This window comes from Hyperolius riggenbachi, chromosome 5, assembly GCF_040937935.1.
Source record: "Hyperolius riggenbachi isolate aHypRig1 chromosome 5, aHypRig1.pri, whole genome shotgun sequence".
In the NCBI taxonomy this organism is placed as follows: Eukaryota; Metazoa; Chordata; class Amphibia; order Anura; family Hyperoliidae; genus Hyperolius; species Hyperolius riggenbachi.
The window spans coordinates 52,292,357-52,311,470 of NC_090650.1; the positions used below are offsets into that span (position 1 = coordinate 52,292,357).

The 19,114-nt window shown below is 41.6% G+C and overlaps 1 protein-coding gene across 1 annotated transcript in view; it reads left to right on the forward strand.

Moving 5' to 3' along the window:
• The window catches only part of LOC137519309 (phthioceranic/hydroxyphthioceranic acid synthase-like), a 40,531-nt gene extending 21,717 nt beyond the window's left edge, over nucleotides 1-18,814 (forward strand). The window contains exons 3-6 of the mRNA XM_068238256.1: nucleotides 2,508-2,668; nucleotides 4,613-4,816; nucleotides 9,068-9,249; nucleotides 13,337-18,814. Coding sequence (XP_068094357.1) covers nucleotides 2,508-2,668; nucleotides 4,613-4,816; nucleotides 9,068-9,249; nucleotides 13,337-18,814 — 6,025 coding nt within the window. The remainder of the gene's footprint in view (nucleotides 1-2,507; nucleotides 2,669-4,612; nucleotides 4,817-9,067; nucleotides 9,250-13,336) is intronic.
• The last annotated feature ends 300 nt before the right edge of the window (nucleotides 18,815-19,114 follow it).

Consider the following 19,114-nt stretch of genomic DNA (forward strand, 5'->3'; position numbering starts at 1 on the left):
TAGACAGCCTGTTTTGGACTTTTGGTCCTCATCAGTACATGGCAGGGATTGATAAGGCTGTATGAAATAGGGCTTGGTCGAGTACAACAGAGTAACCAAGCAGCTTAGGGTGACCCAAACTACTAGGAATGTATAGGGGGATGAAAGGAACCAAAAAGCCCTCCTACTAAAAAAGCAAAGCTTGGTGTAATTGCCTTCTTAAAACAGAAGGAAATTTGCAATAATTCAGTTATAAATGAACATTTGTGGTTACCCACAATGCACACCTACTAATATGCAAATTATCCCTTTCCACCCTTGTTAAGCCAAGCAAGCATCTAGAACCACTGGTTTATAGCAAGCCTATAGCGTTAAGTTTTACACAGCCATACCAAACCCACATGTAGACAGCCTGTTTCGGACTTTTGGTCCTCATCAGTACATGGCAGGGATTGATAAGGCTGTATGAAATAGGGCTTGGTCGAGTACAACAGAGTAACCAAGCAGCTTAGGGTGACCCAAACTACTAGGAATGTATAGGGGGATGAAAGGAACCAAAAAGCCCTCCTACTAAAAAAGCAAAGCTTGGTGTAATTGCCTTCTTAAAACAGAAGGAAATTTGCAATAATTCAGTTATAAATGAACATTTGTGGTTACCCACAATGCACACCTACTAATATGCAAATTATCCCTTTCCGCCCTTGTTAAGCCAAGCAAGCATCCAGAACCGCTGGTTTATAGCAAGCCTATAGCTTTAAGTTTTACACAGCCATACCAAACCCACATGTAGACAGCCTGTTTCGGACTTTTGGTCCTCATCAGTACATGGCAGGGATTGATAAGGCTGTATGAAATAGGGCTTGGTCGAGTACAACAGAGTAACCAAGCAGCTTAGGGTGACCCAAACTACTAGGAATGTATAGGGGGATGAAAGGAACCAAAAAGCCCTCCTACTAAAAAAGCAAAGCTTGGTGTAATTGCCTTCTTAAAACAGAAGGAAATTTGCAATAATTCAGTTATAAATGAACATTTGTGGTTACCCACAATGCACACCTACTAATATGCAAATTATCCCTTTCCGCCCTTGTTAAGCCAAGCAAGCATCCAAAACCGCTGGTTTATAGCAAGCCTATAGCTTTAAGTTTTCACACAGCCATACCAAACCCACATGTAGACAGCCTGTTTCGGACTTTTGGTCCTCATCAGTACATGGCAGGGATTGATAAGGCTGTATGAAATAGGGCTTGGTCGAGTACAACAGAGTAACCAAGCAGCTTAGGGTGACCCAAACTACTAGGAATGTATAGGAGGATGAAAGGAACCAAAAAGCCCTCCTACTAAAAAAGCAAAGCTTGGTGTAATTGCCTTCTTAAAACAGAAGGAAATTTGCAATAATTCAGTTATAAATGAACATTTGTGGTTACCCACAATGCACACCTACTAATATGCAAATTATCCCTTTCCGCCCTTGTTAAGCCAAGCAAGCATCCAGAACCGCTGGTTTATAGCAAGCCTATAGCTTTAAGTTTTACACAGCCATACCAAACCCACATGTAGACAGCCTGTTTCGGACTTTTGGTCCTCATCAGTACATGGCAGGGATTGATAAGGCTGTATGAAATAGGGCTTGGTCGAGTACAACAGAGTAACCAAGCAGCTTAGGGTGACCCAAACTACTAGGAATGTATAGGGGGATGAAAGGAACCAAAAAGCCCTCCTACTAAAAAAGCAAAGCTTGGTGTAATTGCCTTCTTAAAACAGAAGGAAATTTGCAATAATTCAGTTATAAATGAACATTTGTGGTTACCCACAATGCACAGCTACTAATATGCAAATTATCCCTTTCCGCCCTTGTTAAGCCAAGCAAGCATCCAGAACCTAGAAAGCAGGAAGTAGAATCACGGCAGATTTATTGTAGCATTTGTATCAGCTGTAAAGGTTATTATTCGTTTGCGTATCTTTTAGAACAGAGAGGAAGTTTTAAGTTCAGGTCCACTTTAACAGCATTTAATCCTCCTAGCTCACTCCCCAGGAGGCCTCTTTATAATTTCACTGGCCTATCACTGTTCTAAACTCAAAAACTAATAATAGCTCACTTATGGGGAGAAGCCGTACAAGGTCCTCCAGCACCCAAGGCTGAGACATAACGTGCGCTCCTCCATCCCTTCCACCCCAGCCATCACACACTGATTGCTATTAGACTAAGAGGCGCCCCAGGAACCCCAACTTCCCCCCCACCCAACACCTTTATCTCTAGTTATCTGTCTTGCAGTCACTGCCATGTATCCCCTTTTCTTATTTCTCTCTGCTTCAAACACAATAGGGAAATGATAGTTGAGTGAGTTGTGCACCCCACCTACACTGCGCCCTGAGGCTGGAGCCTCTCTCGCCTCTGCCTCGACCCGGCTCTGCTTATGGATGGTTCTACTGCTTATGGAATAATACAAGGGAAAATTAATAGGTCCATGTCTAGAAAGCAGTCCCCCCAGTTCAAGCTACTGACAAGAATCTGGTCTGCTGCATTTCAGAATTCATATATTTGACAACACACTGTTTGGAATTCACAATTCGGAGTCTGACCGTATGGATCCTCAGCACAAACTACTGCTGGAATGTACCTATAGAGCTCTGGAGGATGCTGGCTACACCATGGAAGATATCAGTGGGAGCAGGACAGGAGTCTTCATAGGTAAGAAAACTAAAGGTCTCTAAGGGCAACTCTTACTATTTCAGTGGTAACTTAGAACTGTCATGCTTAGAATTCAATAAAGTAAATTATAAAATAATTATGTAAAATACATACATCTGGAATAACCAGTTATAGCTTAACCACTTCCCTGCAACATAGGTTATCTCCCTTTAAAAACCAGAGCAATTTTTATATTTCAGCGCTCCTCCCATTCATTCACCAATAACTTTATAGCTACTTATCACACTAAAATGATCTATTCCTTGTTTTTTCCTCGACAAATTAGGCTTTCTTTGGGCGGTACTTTTCAATAAGAATGATTTTATTTGTATGCATTTTAAGGGGAATAATAAGAGAAAAATGCATTATTTCTCAGTTTTCCGCCGTTATAGTTTTAAAGCAAAACGATTTTCTGTAGATAAAACCCAAACATTTTATTTGTCCATTTGTCCAAGTTATTACAATGTTTAAATTGTGTCCCTAGTACAATGCATGGTGACAATATTTTATTTGGAAATAAAGGTGCATTTTTTCCTTTTGTGTTTCTTTATACTATATCAATAATTACATGCCATAATTTGCAAAAAATAATAGTGATATGCTCTTATGACATACCTACTAAAAAAGTCCCTAAGGCAACTATTTATGATTTTTTTTCAATGCTATCACTTTTTTTTAAACAAGGTAAACTATAGCAGAGGGGGAAATAAGGGGTTACAATTAATGGGGAATTTTTTATTATTATTTATTTTTAACATTTGATTTTTTTACTACTAGACGTCCCCACACTATCCTGTGTATAGTACACAGGAAGTACTGTTAAACTGTGTCCTTACTTTCATTTTGCAAATGACCATCAGCATCTCAATGATGCCAGATGATCATTTACTACTGGCACTCAGATTGGTGAACGGGAACATATGTTACTTTTACCCAGAACAGTACTCTACCGCGGGGGTGGGGAGGTCCGCTGTAAAGTGCAGGATACGTGTATCTACGCACTTGGTGCTGAAGTGGAGTCCACAGGGACATTGATACACTGTACAGTGGTGCTGTACTGTTTAAAGTAAACCTATAGTCGGTTACTGCATACCTATCTGGTAGTGAGGCTGAACACTAGAAAGGTTTACTTCCCTTGTAGCACTCACTGATGGAAGATAAAGGGTTCTACTTGGCCCTGGCAAGAATCTGATTCTGGACTTGACAAACGATTCCCTCCTCACTTCTTATATGACAGCTGCCTGGTCTCGTTACAAATGCAGAGGCAAGGCAATTACCCAGTGGGCACCAGCCATACCAAGGTGCCAACCATAGCCAATATCGCTGGAAACCGGCAACCAAATTAACCCATAAGCGCCGGCTTTAGCCAGGTGCTAACCGTAGCCGATACCGCCAAAATGTTTTCCACTGGTCACCACGGTATTTTTGCCCAGCTCAGCTCTGAAAGCCAAATTGCCCCATAGGCACTGGCCATAGACAGGTTCCAACCATAGCTGCTACCGCCGGCATTCAGGAACACAGATGCCAGGTAGACACCAGGCACTAGGTACCAGGTAGGCACTGTCATAGCTGCTGATTGCATTAGGGCAGTCATGGCTAACTTTGGTACTCCAGCTGTGACAAAACTACAAATCCCATCATGCCTCTGCCTCCCCAAGTTATGCTTAGAGCTGTCAGAGTATTGCAATGCCTCATGGGACTTGTAGTTTCACCACAGCTGGAGTGCCAAAGTTAGCCATCGCTGCATTAGGGCTTATGGCTGTGTCCAATTTACCAGGAAGGTACCATCATAGCCACTGGTTGCATTACGGCTTATGGAGGCACCCAATTTTTCAGGCACACACTGCACCCTAAATACCTGCTTCAAGCCTAACGGGCTGATGTATATAACTGATATAAGATTTTTAGATGGTTTTCCATAAATATCCTTCCTGTACATTGCAGGCCTCATGAACAGAGATGCAGAAATCATTTATAATAATTGTCCTGAAAATATCAATCACCTCAGTGGGGCCGGCACTGCGATGAGCATAGCAGCCAACCGGATATCCTACCAGTTCAACCTGACTGGCCCCTCTGCATCCATTGATACTGCCTGTTCTTCCTCCCTTGTTGCATTGCATTTGGCTTGCCAAGCTATCAGACAAGGTACTGTATACTATGATGGCTAATATGATATAAACTATATACACATAAACATGCAACAAAAATATACATGTACACGCAACAACAATACACATACACGCAACAAAAATACACTTAAATGTACACGCAACAAAAATACTCGTACACACAACAAAAATACACATATACGTACACGCAACAAAAATACACATATACGTACACGCAACAAAAATACAAATATATGTACACGCAACAAAAATACATATATACGTACACGCCCCAAAAATACATATATACATACATGCAACAAAAATACACATATACGTGCACGCAACAAAAATACATATATACGTACACGCAATAAAAATACACATGTACGTACACGCAACAAAAATACATATATACGTACACGCAACAAAAATACAAATATACGTACACGCAACAAAAATACACATATACGTACACGCAACAAAAATACATATATACATACACGCAACAAAAATACACATGTACGTACACGCAACAAAAATACATATATATGTACACGCAACAAAAATACATACATACAGTACATACACGCAACAAAAATACATATATGTAAACGCAACAAAAATACATATATACATACACGCAACAAAAATACACATATATGTACACGCAACAAAAATACACATATACGTACATGCAACAAAAATACACATACCGGTATATGTACACGCAACAAAAATACACATATACGTACATGCAACAAAAATACACATACTTGCAATAAAGATACACATAGCAAGACATAACATTTTCTTGGTATTACACAGTTATTGATGTGGGTATTTTATGCAGCCACCTTCTTTATGAACACATAATGCAGGTAAAAGTCGAAAAATTTGAATATAGTGCAAAAGTTTATTTATTTCAGTAATTCAACTTAAAAAGGTGACACTGATATACAAAGTAGGAATCCTTTGCAGGTGCTTGGGATTAATAAGATGATTAGAGTCTGACACTTTGAGTCTAGAATATTGAACATTTTCACAATAGTCTAATGGTCTGAGATTTTAATTTTGGAGTTCTCAAACTTCTCATAAGCTGTAAGCCATAAACATCAAAATTATAACAAATCAAGACTTGAAATATCTCGCTTTGCATGTAGTGAGTCTATTTCATATATTATTTCATATTCTCCAAGTTGAATAATTACTGAAATAAATGGACTTTTGCACCATATTCTAATTTTTTGAGTTTCACCCGTATTGTTCACACATGGGCTTGTTCACACTATGAGCGGTTTGCGTGTTTTTTTTAAGCGCTGGCGATTTTAGAAATTGCCCTTAAAGCACTTGTGCAATGTTTCCCTATGAGAGTGTTCAAATATGAGCGGCTCGATTGCGATCCGCTTCCAAAAGCGCTGCCTGTACCATTGTCTGAGTGCTTTGGCTCAATGGAAGGTATAAGGAAAACGCAAAGCACTTGAAAAAGCACTTTGTATAGTGATTTCCCCAGCACTTTCATGAATAAATGCATTGCATTTATCATATTCATTTCCGGGTGAAAGAGTTCACTTCCTGACTGACATCAGGAAGTGAAAAAAATGAATCGCTCTGCAAAAGAAAAGCGCTTAGAAAAGCGGTTTTCTAAGCTCAAAAAGCGCAGGGAAAAGCGCTGACGAAACTCTCAATAAATCGCTCAGCACTTGCGATAGAGCTGGCGATTTATAATGTGGACATAGGCCTCAATTCACTAAGCTTATCTCCTGTCTTTAATAACTCTTCTAGAGTTGTTACCATGGTGATAAGGCATGTAGTATTCAGGAAACATTTTACCTCAGGCAAACCTAAAGTTAACTCTTCTGTCTTTAAGTTAACTCTTCAATCCTTAAAATAACTCCAGAGTTAAAGACAGGCTGTTTATTAACTGCATGTGAAAATAACTACAGAGGAGGTAAATTAACTACAGAGGAGGTAAAATAACTACAGAGGATGTAACTTAACTACAGAGGAGGTAACTTAAGGAATGAAGAGATAAGATAACTCTCTCTTATGTGGAGGTAAGTTTTCTCTTGCCTTATTATCTCCAGCATGATCTTAGTGAATTGAGGCCATAGCCTTAACAAAGCAATTCCTCTCAGTGTCAGAATCTCGGTGCTATAAGACCTTGATGTATAGAGTTTAGGATAAATATTTGGATGGAGTGTTAGGTAAAGTTAAAATACACCCCAGGCATAAAAAAGTACAAAAACCACAGACTTACCTAAGGAGAGGGAAGCCTCTGGATCCTAATGAGACTTCACTCAGCGTCCTGCAGTCCACCATTGCCTCTCACAGCCCCTCCAAATATTAGTGACATTGGCTTGTCGATATAATCTGTTCGGGGGGGGGGGGGGGTGCTCCTCTTCTGGCACATGCGCAGGCACAGTACAGCAGTGCCTGTGCAGTAAACCGGAGCTTCTAATGCACAAACAGCTCCGTGCTACTGCGCAGGTAAGGTCGCGCTCTGGCCAGATAAGTAGAGTGGCTCCCATCTGCAGGACAGTGTCGGTGAGCAGCGGAGGGCCAGAGGATGCCAAGGGAAGCCTTATTATGATCCAGAGCCTTCCCTCTCCTCAGGTAAGTATGTGATTTTTTTTGTTGTACTTAAAGGAACACTATCGCGAAAATCGTCAAATTTAAAAATCCATGTAAACACATACAAATATGAAGTACGTTTCTCCCTGAGGAAAATGAGCCATAAATTACTTTTATCCTATGTTGCTGTCCCTTACAGTAGGTAGTAGAGATCTGACATTATTGATAGGTTTTGGACTAGTCTATCTCCTCATGGGGGATTCTCAGGGTTTTGTTTATTTTCAAAAGCACTTAGTGAATGGAAGTTGGAACCGTCCAACTGTCAAAAAAGTGTGCAGTGAGCATGAAGGCTGGTCAGCATCATTGTGTGAATCATTTTCAGGGAATGTCTTTATAAAGAATAAAAGCCTTGCTGAGAATCCCCTATGAAGAGATGGACTAGCCCAAAACCTGTCGGTGATGTTAGATTTCTACTACCTACTGTGACAGCAGCAAAGGAGAAAAGTAATTTATGGCTCATTTTACTCTGAGAAAATATACTTCTTATTTGTATACGTTTACAAGTATTTTAAATTATACGATTTTCGCGATTGTGGTCCTTCAAATACACATTTTCTTTAATGTTATGGGCTAATTTTAGGCGGCATATTAATGGTACATTTACTATAGCCAGAACTTGGTTTCAGAACTGAGTGAGACATTTGGATTTCAGCAGGGCCTTTTTCCACTATGTGATTGTATTTAGCTATTGCAATAACATTTTTTTTAAAGGAACACGATCAAACCAAGTGTTCTAAAAGGAGCTACTTCCGGGTCAGGAGAGTCGGTGCGCACTTCGCATGTACTGACCCACAATGCACGTCCTTGTTCGCACGGCTGGGAGCGCTCTGCGCATGCACATTATGTCACAACTACATAGTGCACATGCGCAGAGTGCTCCCGGGCCGCTGGCATGCGATCAAGGATGCATGTTGCTGGGCAGCACCTGTGCAATGTGCACCGATCCCCCCCCCCCCCCCCGACCCGGAAGTAGCTTTGGGAGGACATTAGGCCTTAAAGAGAACCAGAGATGAAGTAAAGTAAAGCTTTTATACATACCTGTGGCTTCCTCCAGCCCCATACGCACAAATCGCTCTCACGCCGCCGTCCTCCGCTGCCTGTATCCGCCGGTACCGGGTCCCGTCGGCGTCAGCACGCAGCCAATTGTCCGCATCACAGGGGCTCCCTCCATACCCGTACGTGTGCAGCTCCATACTGCGCAGCCGCATGTGTAAGGGTATGGAGGGAGCCCCTGTGTATGCGGACAATTGGCCGTGTCCGCCGGACCCGGTACCGCCGGTAGAGGAAGCGGAGGATGCCGGCGTGGGTGCGATCCAAGCTTATGGGGCTGGAAGAAGCCCCAGGTATGTATAAAATCTTTTTTCATTTTCCTTCTCTGGCCGTCTCTGGTTCCCTTTAATGGAGGAGGATGGAGGAGGAGAACAGGGGGAGCGGTGGACATGAGGAGAGCCTCCTACACATGCCTGCTACCCCCGTTTTTGAGTTTTTAAAAGAGCTAAGTTATCCTTTAACGGACACACAGCTTTATGGCATTCTCTGATTACACCTGATTGCAACTCTTCCAATGAATGTAGTTGCTTATTGTGCAAGTTTGACTTTCAGTGTTGGAAGACTTTTACCACATCATATATTTAGAAGTGCATTATATTTACAGGAGACTGCAAGATGGCAATATGTGGTGGTGTCAACTGTATTATGGAGCCTCATATCTACGTCAGTCTGAGTAAGGCAAAAATGATCTCTCCAGAGGGTACAAGCAAGCCGTTTTCAAAGCTGGCCGATGGTTATGGAAGGGGAGAAGGATGCGGTGTTGTTGTTCTTAAACCTCTGTTGAAGGTAAAATATTATTATTTTTACATTTGTGTGATATGTTTAAGAATATGCTGCCTGTTCCATATTTTGCTTAAAGCAAACCTGAACTGAAAAATAAAAGTCAAAATAAACATACACACGTCATACTTACCTCCCGTGTAGTCTACTCATCAATCTCTTTCTCTTCTCCCACATCCTGTTTGTCCACTGCAATTGATAGAACTCTTTGTCCTCCTTTTTAAAAATGGAGATGACCTTATATCGGGTCAGCACTCCATTAACCAGTAATATTGCTTGAGCCATAGAGAAACATGGACATTACCTTGCGCATCAATTGCCATTTCAGTTATACAGTAACTGACAGCAACTGATGCAGTGAAAAAGGGCCCTTAGGCCCCGTTTACACTTAATCTGTTGCTCTCAGTTATAACTGAAAGGACAACTGATTTTCAAAGTAATACCAATGTTTTCCTATGGGACCTTTCACACTTAGGGCCCATTCACACTTAGAAGCGCAAAACGCTGGCGATTTTTGCCAGCGTTTTGCGGGAGTGATTTTTCCATGATTTCGCACGGAAAAATCACTGAACAGTGCAGCGAATTCTCCACGATCGCGTTTAGCGCTTCTATAGCACTGAAGCGCGATTGCCGGGAAATTGCCGGAAAACGGTGCAGGCTACGCGTTTGCGTTTTTGGGTGATTTGTGGCGATTACCGCAAATCGCCCAAGTAAGAACGGGCCCATAGGGTTTTATTACACTATCTTTCAAAATAAGGAAACCGCAAAAATGTCCGTCCACCTTCCGTCTTGATAAACAGTGTGTATTTATGAAAAAGATGGCAAATCACATTGACAGTACAAACTTTCTTGGTATGACATTAGGTCAAACAATCATGAATCAAACGTCTGAATGACGCTTGGTCACGCTGCGTACGGAAGTGGTACGCAGCGTGACCAAGCGTCATTCAGACGCGAAACGGCCGTCGCTCTCCCACCTAGTGCCTGACACCCACCTCCACACCGCTCATCCTGCTCCACGCCGGGGGACACGTAAGCTAAACCCTGTGCTGACTCCACGTCATGATTGTTTGACCTAATGTCATACCAAGAAAGTTTGTACTGTCAATGTGATTTGCCATCTTTTTCATAAATACACACTGTTTATCAAGACGGAATGTGCACGGACATTTTTGCTGTTTCCTTATTTTGAAAGATTTTGTCTGTTCCTTACATATTTTTGTGCGGAGCACACGTCTGAAGGCATATCCTGTTACAAACCGTGGATGTTGCAGGAGAGCAGAAGGATATTTACCTGTGTGAACCATAGCTCATGTAGCAATATTGTGGGAAATGCCAAACCATATTTCTCTTTTTTCTTGACAAACGGTTTTATTACACTATCGCTTTCAAAAGCTCTAGTGTTTGAGCGTTTTGCCGAAATCGCCGGCAAAACGCTCAAGTGTGAATGGGCCCTTCAAGTGTTTTAACTGAAATCTTTTTCACAATGCATTGCTATGGAGAAGAAAAAAAAGACACGTGCTAGCTGATTAAGTGTAAACGGGGCCTAAGGCTTTCAGCTTCCTGAGGAACAAGTCGGACAAGATCTTGTCAGAACTGTAAGGAATCATTGTTAGAAGAAAATGGTGAGTTTCTAAGAGGAACAGATGGTGAGGTAAGCATGTAATATTCATTTGCAGGTACATCATGTGTTTATTTTCAATAACTTTACTCGGTTCAGGTTGACTTTAAGCATTCTGCGGATACATTTTACCCTTGTCTCCTTCACTTACCTTCAACAGAAGAGTCAATAAAATAAATTAAAATAAACAATGCTCCCTGATTCGGGGCCGGGCGGATCAGGAAGCCACCATCTACGCCACACTCTGACGCTCCTGTAGTCTGCAGTGGGTTCGTTTCATTTTCCCCTGGGGTCACAACGCTGGAAGGGGGGACTTGTCCTGCAGCAGGGAACATGCCTCTGTGTCCCAACCGCCCCCCCCCAGCCCCCCCCCCCCCCCCCACCGCACCGCCTCGGGTACACTTTAAGAAAAACAACCAGAGTAGAGCAAATGGACTAAACAGCATGTCAAGTGTATTTGGCCCATCATACAACTGTTTTATCTTATTAAATAAATATTTTATTTTCACAACCAGTTTATTTCTGTACACTACTAACTGATGACCCGGAGTTGCCCGGGTATGTATTTAGTTGGTTTTGGCTCCGCCCACTTTTTCTAACCTTAACACACTAACACTCAATGACCAAGTTTGTGAGCTTTGGGGTCTTTGGCATCAATAATTTGTATATCACAAATATGGCCAAGTGACACGTGCCAAGTGCCACGTGCCATGTGCCAACTGCCACGTGCCAAGTGCCACGTGCCACGTGCCACTTACCACGTTGGTGGTACCATGGCTGTAAAAGAATTGTGAACCAGGCGGCTTAGTTAGTAATAGTTAATCAGGAGGAGCCAGGAGGTTGTGGTGGTGGTGGTAAAGGGTGGTAAGACAAGCATAGTGATTCCCAGCCAGTTCATGTCCACCTCTTGCCATCAACAGGGAAAGACTTGCCCAACAGGGTCTGGCGGCAGTTTTTCCTTGCATGGGAAGCGATGGAGGGAGCAGAGGAGGCCACTGAGGACTGGCTGCCTGAACAGGCCTCAGTGTCGGCAGGAGTGACAGAGGGGGTTCTGGTGCCTAGAGTCTGACCACTGCCAGCGCCAGCTTGCTTCAGCCAGATGATGTGGGGTACTTGTACTTTATTAAAATCGGGGTTGGACTTTAAAGCAAATCAGCACGGAGTGACAGTCAGACAGCAGAGGAGAAGACACTAGTGCACACTAACTGTCACACTGGCACTGCTCAGCAGCACAGCAGTTCTGTAGTAAGCTAACACAGTAGTACTACTCTAACAACTAACTAGCACTGACTGCGGTACTAAATACACAATAACACAGTAATCCTATGCCCTATCCTATACTGTAGCTAAGGCTAATAGCAGGCCAGCAGCTGGCCTGGTCTGTGCATAGCTCACCAACAGACACAGGACAGGACCTAATAGCAGCTGCTGCAGCAGGCCTGCAGGACACACTCTGGCTGTCACTGAATGAAATCAAGATAGCTACCTAATAAACAATAGAACAACAGTGTAGTGATAGTGAAGGATCGGTGTTAATCACTGAAAAGCTTTAGGTTTATCACAGTATAAAGCACTTGCTAGGCCAGCAGCACTGGAACATGTCTCTCAGTGAGCAGTCACACAATCAAGGACGATATTCCTTACCATGGCACCCCTCCTTAATATACGGGGGGGGGGGGGCTGGCCAGGGTTCCCTTCTGTGATTGGGTGCTAGGGCTTAGGCTGGGAGCCCTCTGATTGGCTCAATGAGGTCAGGAGGGGCTGGCAAGGGTTCCCTTCTGTGATTGGTTGCTAGGGATTCTGCTGGGAGCCCTCTGATTGGCTCAGTGACGTCATGGACCTCATTCTCCATAGTTACAGTACCCGGATACCGCTGCCAATCCGGATACAGCATTCTGGATTTGGCCCAGGTATCCGGAATCCGAATCCGAGTCGGATAGTGGAAAAAGTTTGGATTATCCGGGTAATTCGGATATCCGGAATCCGGATGAGCAGCACTGGTGACCAACTGTGGCAAGTGTGGGGACTCTGGCTTGATTACTGTGAGAATGGCAGCCTTTTACATTTTTTCCATTGACATGAATGGTCGAAATCTGATTTGCTGTTTGTAGCTCCGCCCATGTGTGCAGGGGGGCCGCGAGACCCCCAGAACATATCATCCCAGGTAGTGAGGGATCTGTATACCAAGTTTTGTTCAAATTGGTCGAGACATTTTCGAGTGATCGCGGCACATACATACACACACACATACATACATCCGATTTTATATACAGTATATAGATTGACTTATCCAGAATGACAAGATTGTATTAGAATTTTGAGTTTAATTGAATGAAATGAAGTCTTGAATGTTCTCATCGCTAATTAGTTTGCCTTTTGCACATAAATATACACCACAACTGCTATTTAATAAAGTTTATTAATTTCACCATTGTTCTTCTACATATTTATATTTTGTTTCCTTTCCTACAGGCTACGGAGGATTACAGCAAAATCTGGGGAGTGATATGCGCAAGTGCACTTAATCAAGATGGGCGATCAGTAACACCAATGACCAAACCATCTCAAGTCCAGCAGGAGAAACTATTGAAGCATATCTATACAACTATAGATCCATGTTCTGTACAGTATGTTGAGGCTCATGGCACTGGGACACCTGTTGGGGACCCAATAGAAGTCACCAGCATTGGAAACATTATAGGGAAAAAACGCCAGTCTGGAGTGAAGCCTCTAAAGATTGGTTCGGTTAAAGGAAATATTGGACACACAGAATCAGCTGCTGGGATGGCTGCACTGATTAAAGTTCTTCTTATGATGCACCATGAAGTGATTCCTCCATCTTTGCATTATTCTAAAGAACTTGGAATTAAACAAATTGAAGAGTCCAAATTAGTTGTTCCAACAAAACCTGAAAAGTGGCATGAAGATTTACAGTATGGACGAGTGGCTGGAATTAATTGCTTTGGTTTTGGAGGAACCAACGGTCATGCTGTCATTAAACAGTATAAAAGGATACACTCCATACCTTATTCCAGAAGACCTGTTGAAATATTCATCTTATCTGCAGCCTCCAGCAAATCGCTTCAGTTTGGCATTGAAGATACAGAAAAACAACTTAACAAAATGCCACAAACATTCTCTCTGGAGAACTTGGTCTACACAGCAGCTTGCAGAAGAAGTCATCTTAATCACAAATACAGAGCAGCATTTCTGGCCTCTTCTTTGTCTCATTTACAGCAACAACTTCAGTCTGCAAAAACAGAGACAACTGCAATCAAGAAATGTCCTGAGATTGTGTTTGTATTCTGTGGGAATGGAGTCCTTTCCAAAAGTATGTGCAAAATCTTATTAGAAAATGAACCAGTATTTCGAAAGAAATGTGTTGAGATAGATCAGATGATTAAAATGTACACTTCACTTTCTGTGGTGGAATTGCTGCAGAAAGAGTTAGATGATTTCTCCAGCCCAGATGTTGCACAGCTGCTGCTTTTTACCATCCAGGTGTCATTGGTGGATCTTCTAAAAGAGTGGGGGGTGACCCCAGACTGTAGTGTTGGACATTCAGTAGGAGAAGTTGCTGCAGCACATTGTTCTGGCCTCCTTTCACTTGAAGATGCTGTTAAAGTAATTTATTACAGGAGCAAATTGCAGTGTAAGGTCACTGGTGGGAAAATGCTGGTGGTCGGCAATGTACCGGTAAGGGAAATCTCAGATATTGTCTCATCTTACAAGAGAAAGGCATGCATTGCTGCTTACAACAGTCCATCTTCATGTACACTTTCTGGAGAGGAAGAAGTTATAAAGGCACTCCATGACCATTTAACAAGACTGTACAGTAAGAGGAATATATTTCTCTACACCCTAGATGTGCCAGCCGCCTACCACAGCCACTTGATGGATCCAATACTAGAAGAATTAAAGGACACATTACAGACCCTCATTCCAAATGTTCAGAAAAGTGAGCTTATTTCGACAGTAACTGGCAAACCAGCAAGAAAAGGAGATTTTACAACTGCAGAATACTGGGCCAATAATATTCGTGAGCCTGTCATGTTTGAACAAGCCATTAAAGCTTCAGTAAATGACAAGGAAGACACAGTGTTTATAGAAATTGGACCCCGGAAAGCATTGCAACGAAATATTGTCGAGATTCTTGGACCAAGTGCAACTGTCATTCCTGTTGTTCAGTCAAAAAGTGAATATGAAACAATATTTTCTATGCTGATTTTGCTTTTCAAAAAGGGTTACAATCCTAACTGGCACAATCTTTTCTCAGTCTATAAATCATCTCCAGCTCCGATTCCAAAATATCAGTTTGACCACATAGAGAAAGATATCAATTTTGAGAAAATCAAAATCGGAAACCAATCAGTAATCTCTGCCAGTCACCCTCTGCTGCAAAGTATGAGTGGAGATTACACTGAATTCAAATGTACTGTATCAACATCACTTACCCCATATATATATGAGCACAAGCATTTGGGGGCTACTCTCATACCTGGTGCATTCTATGTCGAACTTGGTTTGGCAGCTGTGGTTGCGAGCTTGAGGCACAAGGTACCTTTACGTTCCTTGGTTATCAATGCAACATTTTCGAGCCCTTGTGTTCTTCAGAAAGACTCTCAGAGTCAGGACCTAAATGTCAAGATACACCAACAAGACCAAGTCACTGATTTTGAAATTCTGACACCTAATGTTCTTGCAACTGGTCAGGTCCAAGTGAATGACAGTAAAACAGCCAGTGACAGAAGGATTTACATTAAGCATGTCATGAAGAGGTGTCCAGCTGTTTTCAAAAAAGACTACATTTATGAAATACTGTCTAAATTTGGATTCAAGTTTGGGCAGGCTTACAAACAGCTTTGTGAAGTTCATTATGGGGAGGAACTCATTGAAGGGATTGCCAGAATGAAAGTAAGTGATGAAGTCAGAGAAACAATGTATGAATACCACATACACCCAGTGATTCTAGACTGTTTTCTTCAAATGGTAGGTTGTGTGGTGGGAGCTAAAGTCACGCAGTCAGAAACAGTGTTTCCAACTTCCATAAGTGGCCTGACAATTTTTCAAGCTCTCCAAGAAGAAATGTTGATCTATGTAAAAACAATAAAAATAACTGAAAGTTTTTACGAAGTCTATGGATGTTTTGCAGATAAAAATGGTTTTGTCTTAGCAGAGATAAAAAAGGCCACGGTGACATCTATGAGACAAGTGGTAAAAACACAAGAAAATACCTTTCTCCAAATTAACTGGTCCCAAGCACCAGGTTCAGGAAAGGTGGCTGAAAAGATTCCAAAAATGCTGGTTTACGCTGATGACTGTGGGATAAGTCAACAGTTATCAAGGTTTGTGCACGACGAACTGAGCTACGTTAGGTTTAACAGCTGGGATTCAGACATCCGAGTAGATATGCTACGCAGTGGTGAGTGGAAAGACATTGTGTTTATGTGGGGAATTCACACAGTTAATGATTTGATTTCCACTAACCCCACACGTTATTTAGCAAAGTGCTGTGAAGTTTACCGGCAGCTCATTCTGGCACTAAGGCTTCAGAAGGTCTCTGGAGCATCTATTAAGACAGTCACTTTCAGAACCACTGCAAGCACAGTGGATCATGTTAACCCTGGTTTTGTTTTGGTTGGGATGACTCGAGCTTGTATTATTGAGGTTCCTGAAATCACCTTTCAGCTGATAGACATTAGCTCTTCCAGCCCTCGTGATGTGGAAGCACTTGCTGAAGTTCTCCTTCATTACATGCCAAGTGCACATCCAGAGGTACGGATTGAGGATGGTTGTATTTACACTGGTGATATAGCATATACAGAGACTGAAAGGAGTTTTCAGCCATCAACACCCATGCAAATTTCAGATGATTTCACATTGTGTAGTTCAAAAGTTCATTCTCCTGCTGACCTGTTTGCAGAACCAGCTCATGGAAGACCTAAAGACCTTTCAAGCAAAGAGATAGAGATTAAAATAGAGAAGATATGCGCTCACACTGAAGACTTTTTTCCAGTTACTTTATCAAGTTGGCAGTATGGAAACACTCTGTATGGAAATGGCTTGTCTCCCGATAAACATAAAGTCATTGCTGTGGATTTTATGGGTATTGTAAGTGCTGTTGGAAAAGAAGTTCGAAAAATTGAAGTTGGCCACAGAGTTGCCGCATGTTATCCAACAGTTGCAAATTCGAAAGTGAGGATTCCAGAGAGTGCCTGCTATTTAACCAAGAAGATCCCAGTCCTACAAGAGACGCCTTGTGTTTCATTATTTGTTTTAGCTTGGGAAATTTTACATAATCGGTTACCACATCCAAAGAACAAGACAAAGCTGACTATTGTAACAACAGCAGAAAATCCAGTTTTATGTACAATTTTATCAAAGGCAGCAAAGCAAAGAGGATGGGAAACAGAAACCTCTGTAGGCGCTGAAATGAATGGGAAGCCATGCAATGCCATGATAATCCTTCCTACATCAGAAGTAATCTCGGGTAAAGACATATCCCAGCATCCCCTTCTGAAAGATGTTGTTGTCATTCATAACTCCAATCATTTTACACAGTCTAACAATCTGGCGTTCAGCTGCAGACAAGACATTTACATACACATGCTTGATCTTGCTACCATTTTTCAAAGTGCACACTTACAAAAGCATTTAAAAGAAATATACAAATGGTTGCAGTCACTTTCCTCAAGTATTCCTCTCATTCTACCAAAAACCATGATCTCGCCATCAATCAGCCAATACAATTTAGAGAATTCAGCATTCAACTATTTTACGTCTCAATCCGTACCTCTTATTGAACTCAATGAAGGCACTATGACAAAGATACCCGCAGCTGCCTCTGAACCTATGCTGTTCAAACACAATGCTGTTTACATAGTCACAGGTGGACTTACGGGCCTAGGCTTTGAAACAGTGAAATTTATTTTACAGAATGGCGGTGGGCATATTGTGATTCTTTCAAGACGTAAAGTAAGTACACAAACTGAACAGCAAATAGCCAAAGTAAAGAATGAAAAGGACAACGTTAAGATCATTGCACTGTCATGTGATATAACCCTTTATACTGAAATAAAAAAAGCTATTGATTCAGCACAAAAAGCCTTCCCAAATATTCCAATCAAAGGCATCTTTCACAGCGTTGTTGTTCTGCATGATAAACTAATTGAGAGCTTAAATTTGTCTCTCTTTGAGAAGGTCCTCAGTCCAAAAGTAGATGGCGTTGTTAATCTTCACAATGCCACGTTAAACCAAAAACTAGATTATTTTGTATGTTACTCATCCGTTGCTTCATTTCTTGGAAATCAGGGACAAGCCAATTATGCGGCTGCCAACTCCTTCCTGGATATTTTCTGCCAATACCGAAGGAATATCGGGCTTCCTGCCCAGTCAATAAATTGGGGAGCACTTGATGTTGGTCTTTTGCGTGATAGACACAACGTTCATGACATTCTAAAAGCCAAAGGAGTACTGTTATTTAATACAAAGGAAATTCATGCATTTCTGAAAAAAGGTATTTTGTTAAACAACACGCAACAGGCAATAGTCAAGTTTGACTTAAAAACAATGTATGATAACTTAGTTGCAGGCATTCCAACAATGAGGAGGCGATTCTACAGTGTGGTGGTGGAACATGTGAACAACGTTGAGCACAAAAACCATGTTAAACAATCAAAAAACAACATACAAAAACCGGAGGATTACATTTTGTCTATAATTAGTGAACTCACAAGTGTCCCTATAAGCGACATAACTATGAGCAGTCTACTAAATTCTCTGGGGATTGACTCCATGTTGGCAATGACATTACAATATCGTATCTTTGATGACAGGAAGGTAAATATTACTCTTGTCAGACTGGTGGATCCTAACACGACCATTTATGATTTGGTTGCATTGATTAAAGAAAGTTCTCTGGACGATCAAGAAGATGACACTAAGCTTTAATGACTACGAAGTAGCCTCCAACTTTCTACTTCTTTTTGTAATACAGCCACTGGCATAGTTGTAGGGATACAAACAGTGTTACCAACCTTAAAAAAAAATATCTAAATGAGAAACAGAAGAAGGAAATGTACAATAAAAGTAAAAACTATTTGCTAGCCTGTACTGAAAACAATTCAACCGGAACCTCAATAACGATCTTACATAAATTGGACTTTGTTATACACAGAAATCATTGTACTTTGCTTTTATGATGTTTCAAATTTGATGTACGACATATAGAGAGAGTATAAATGATATAAT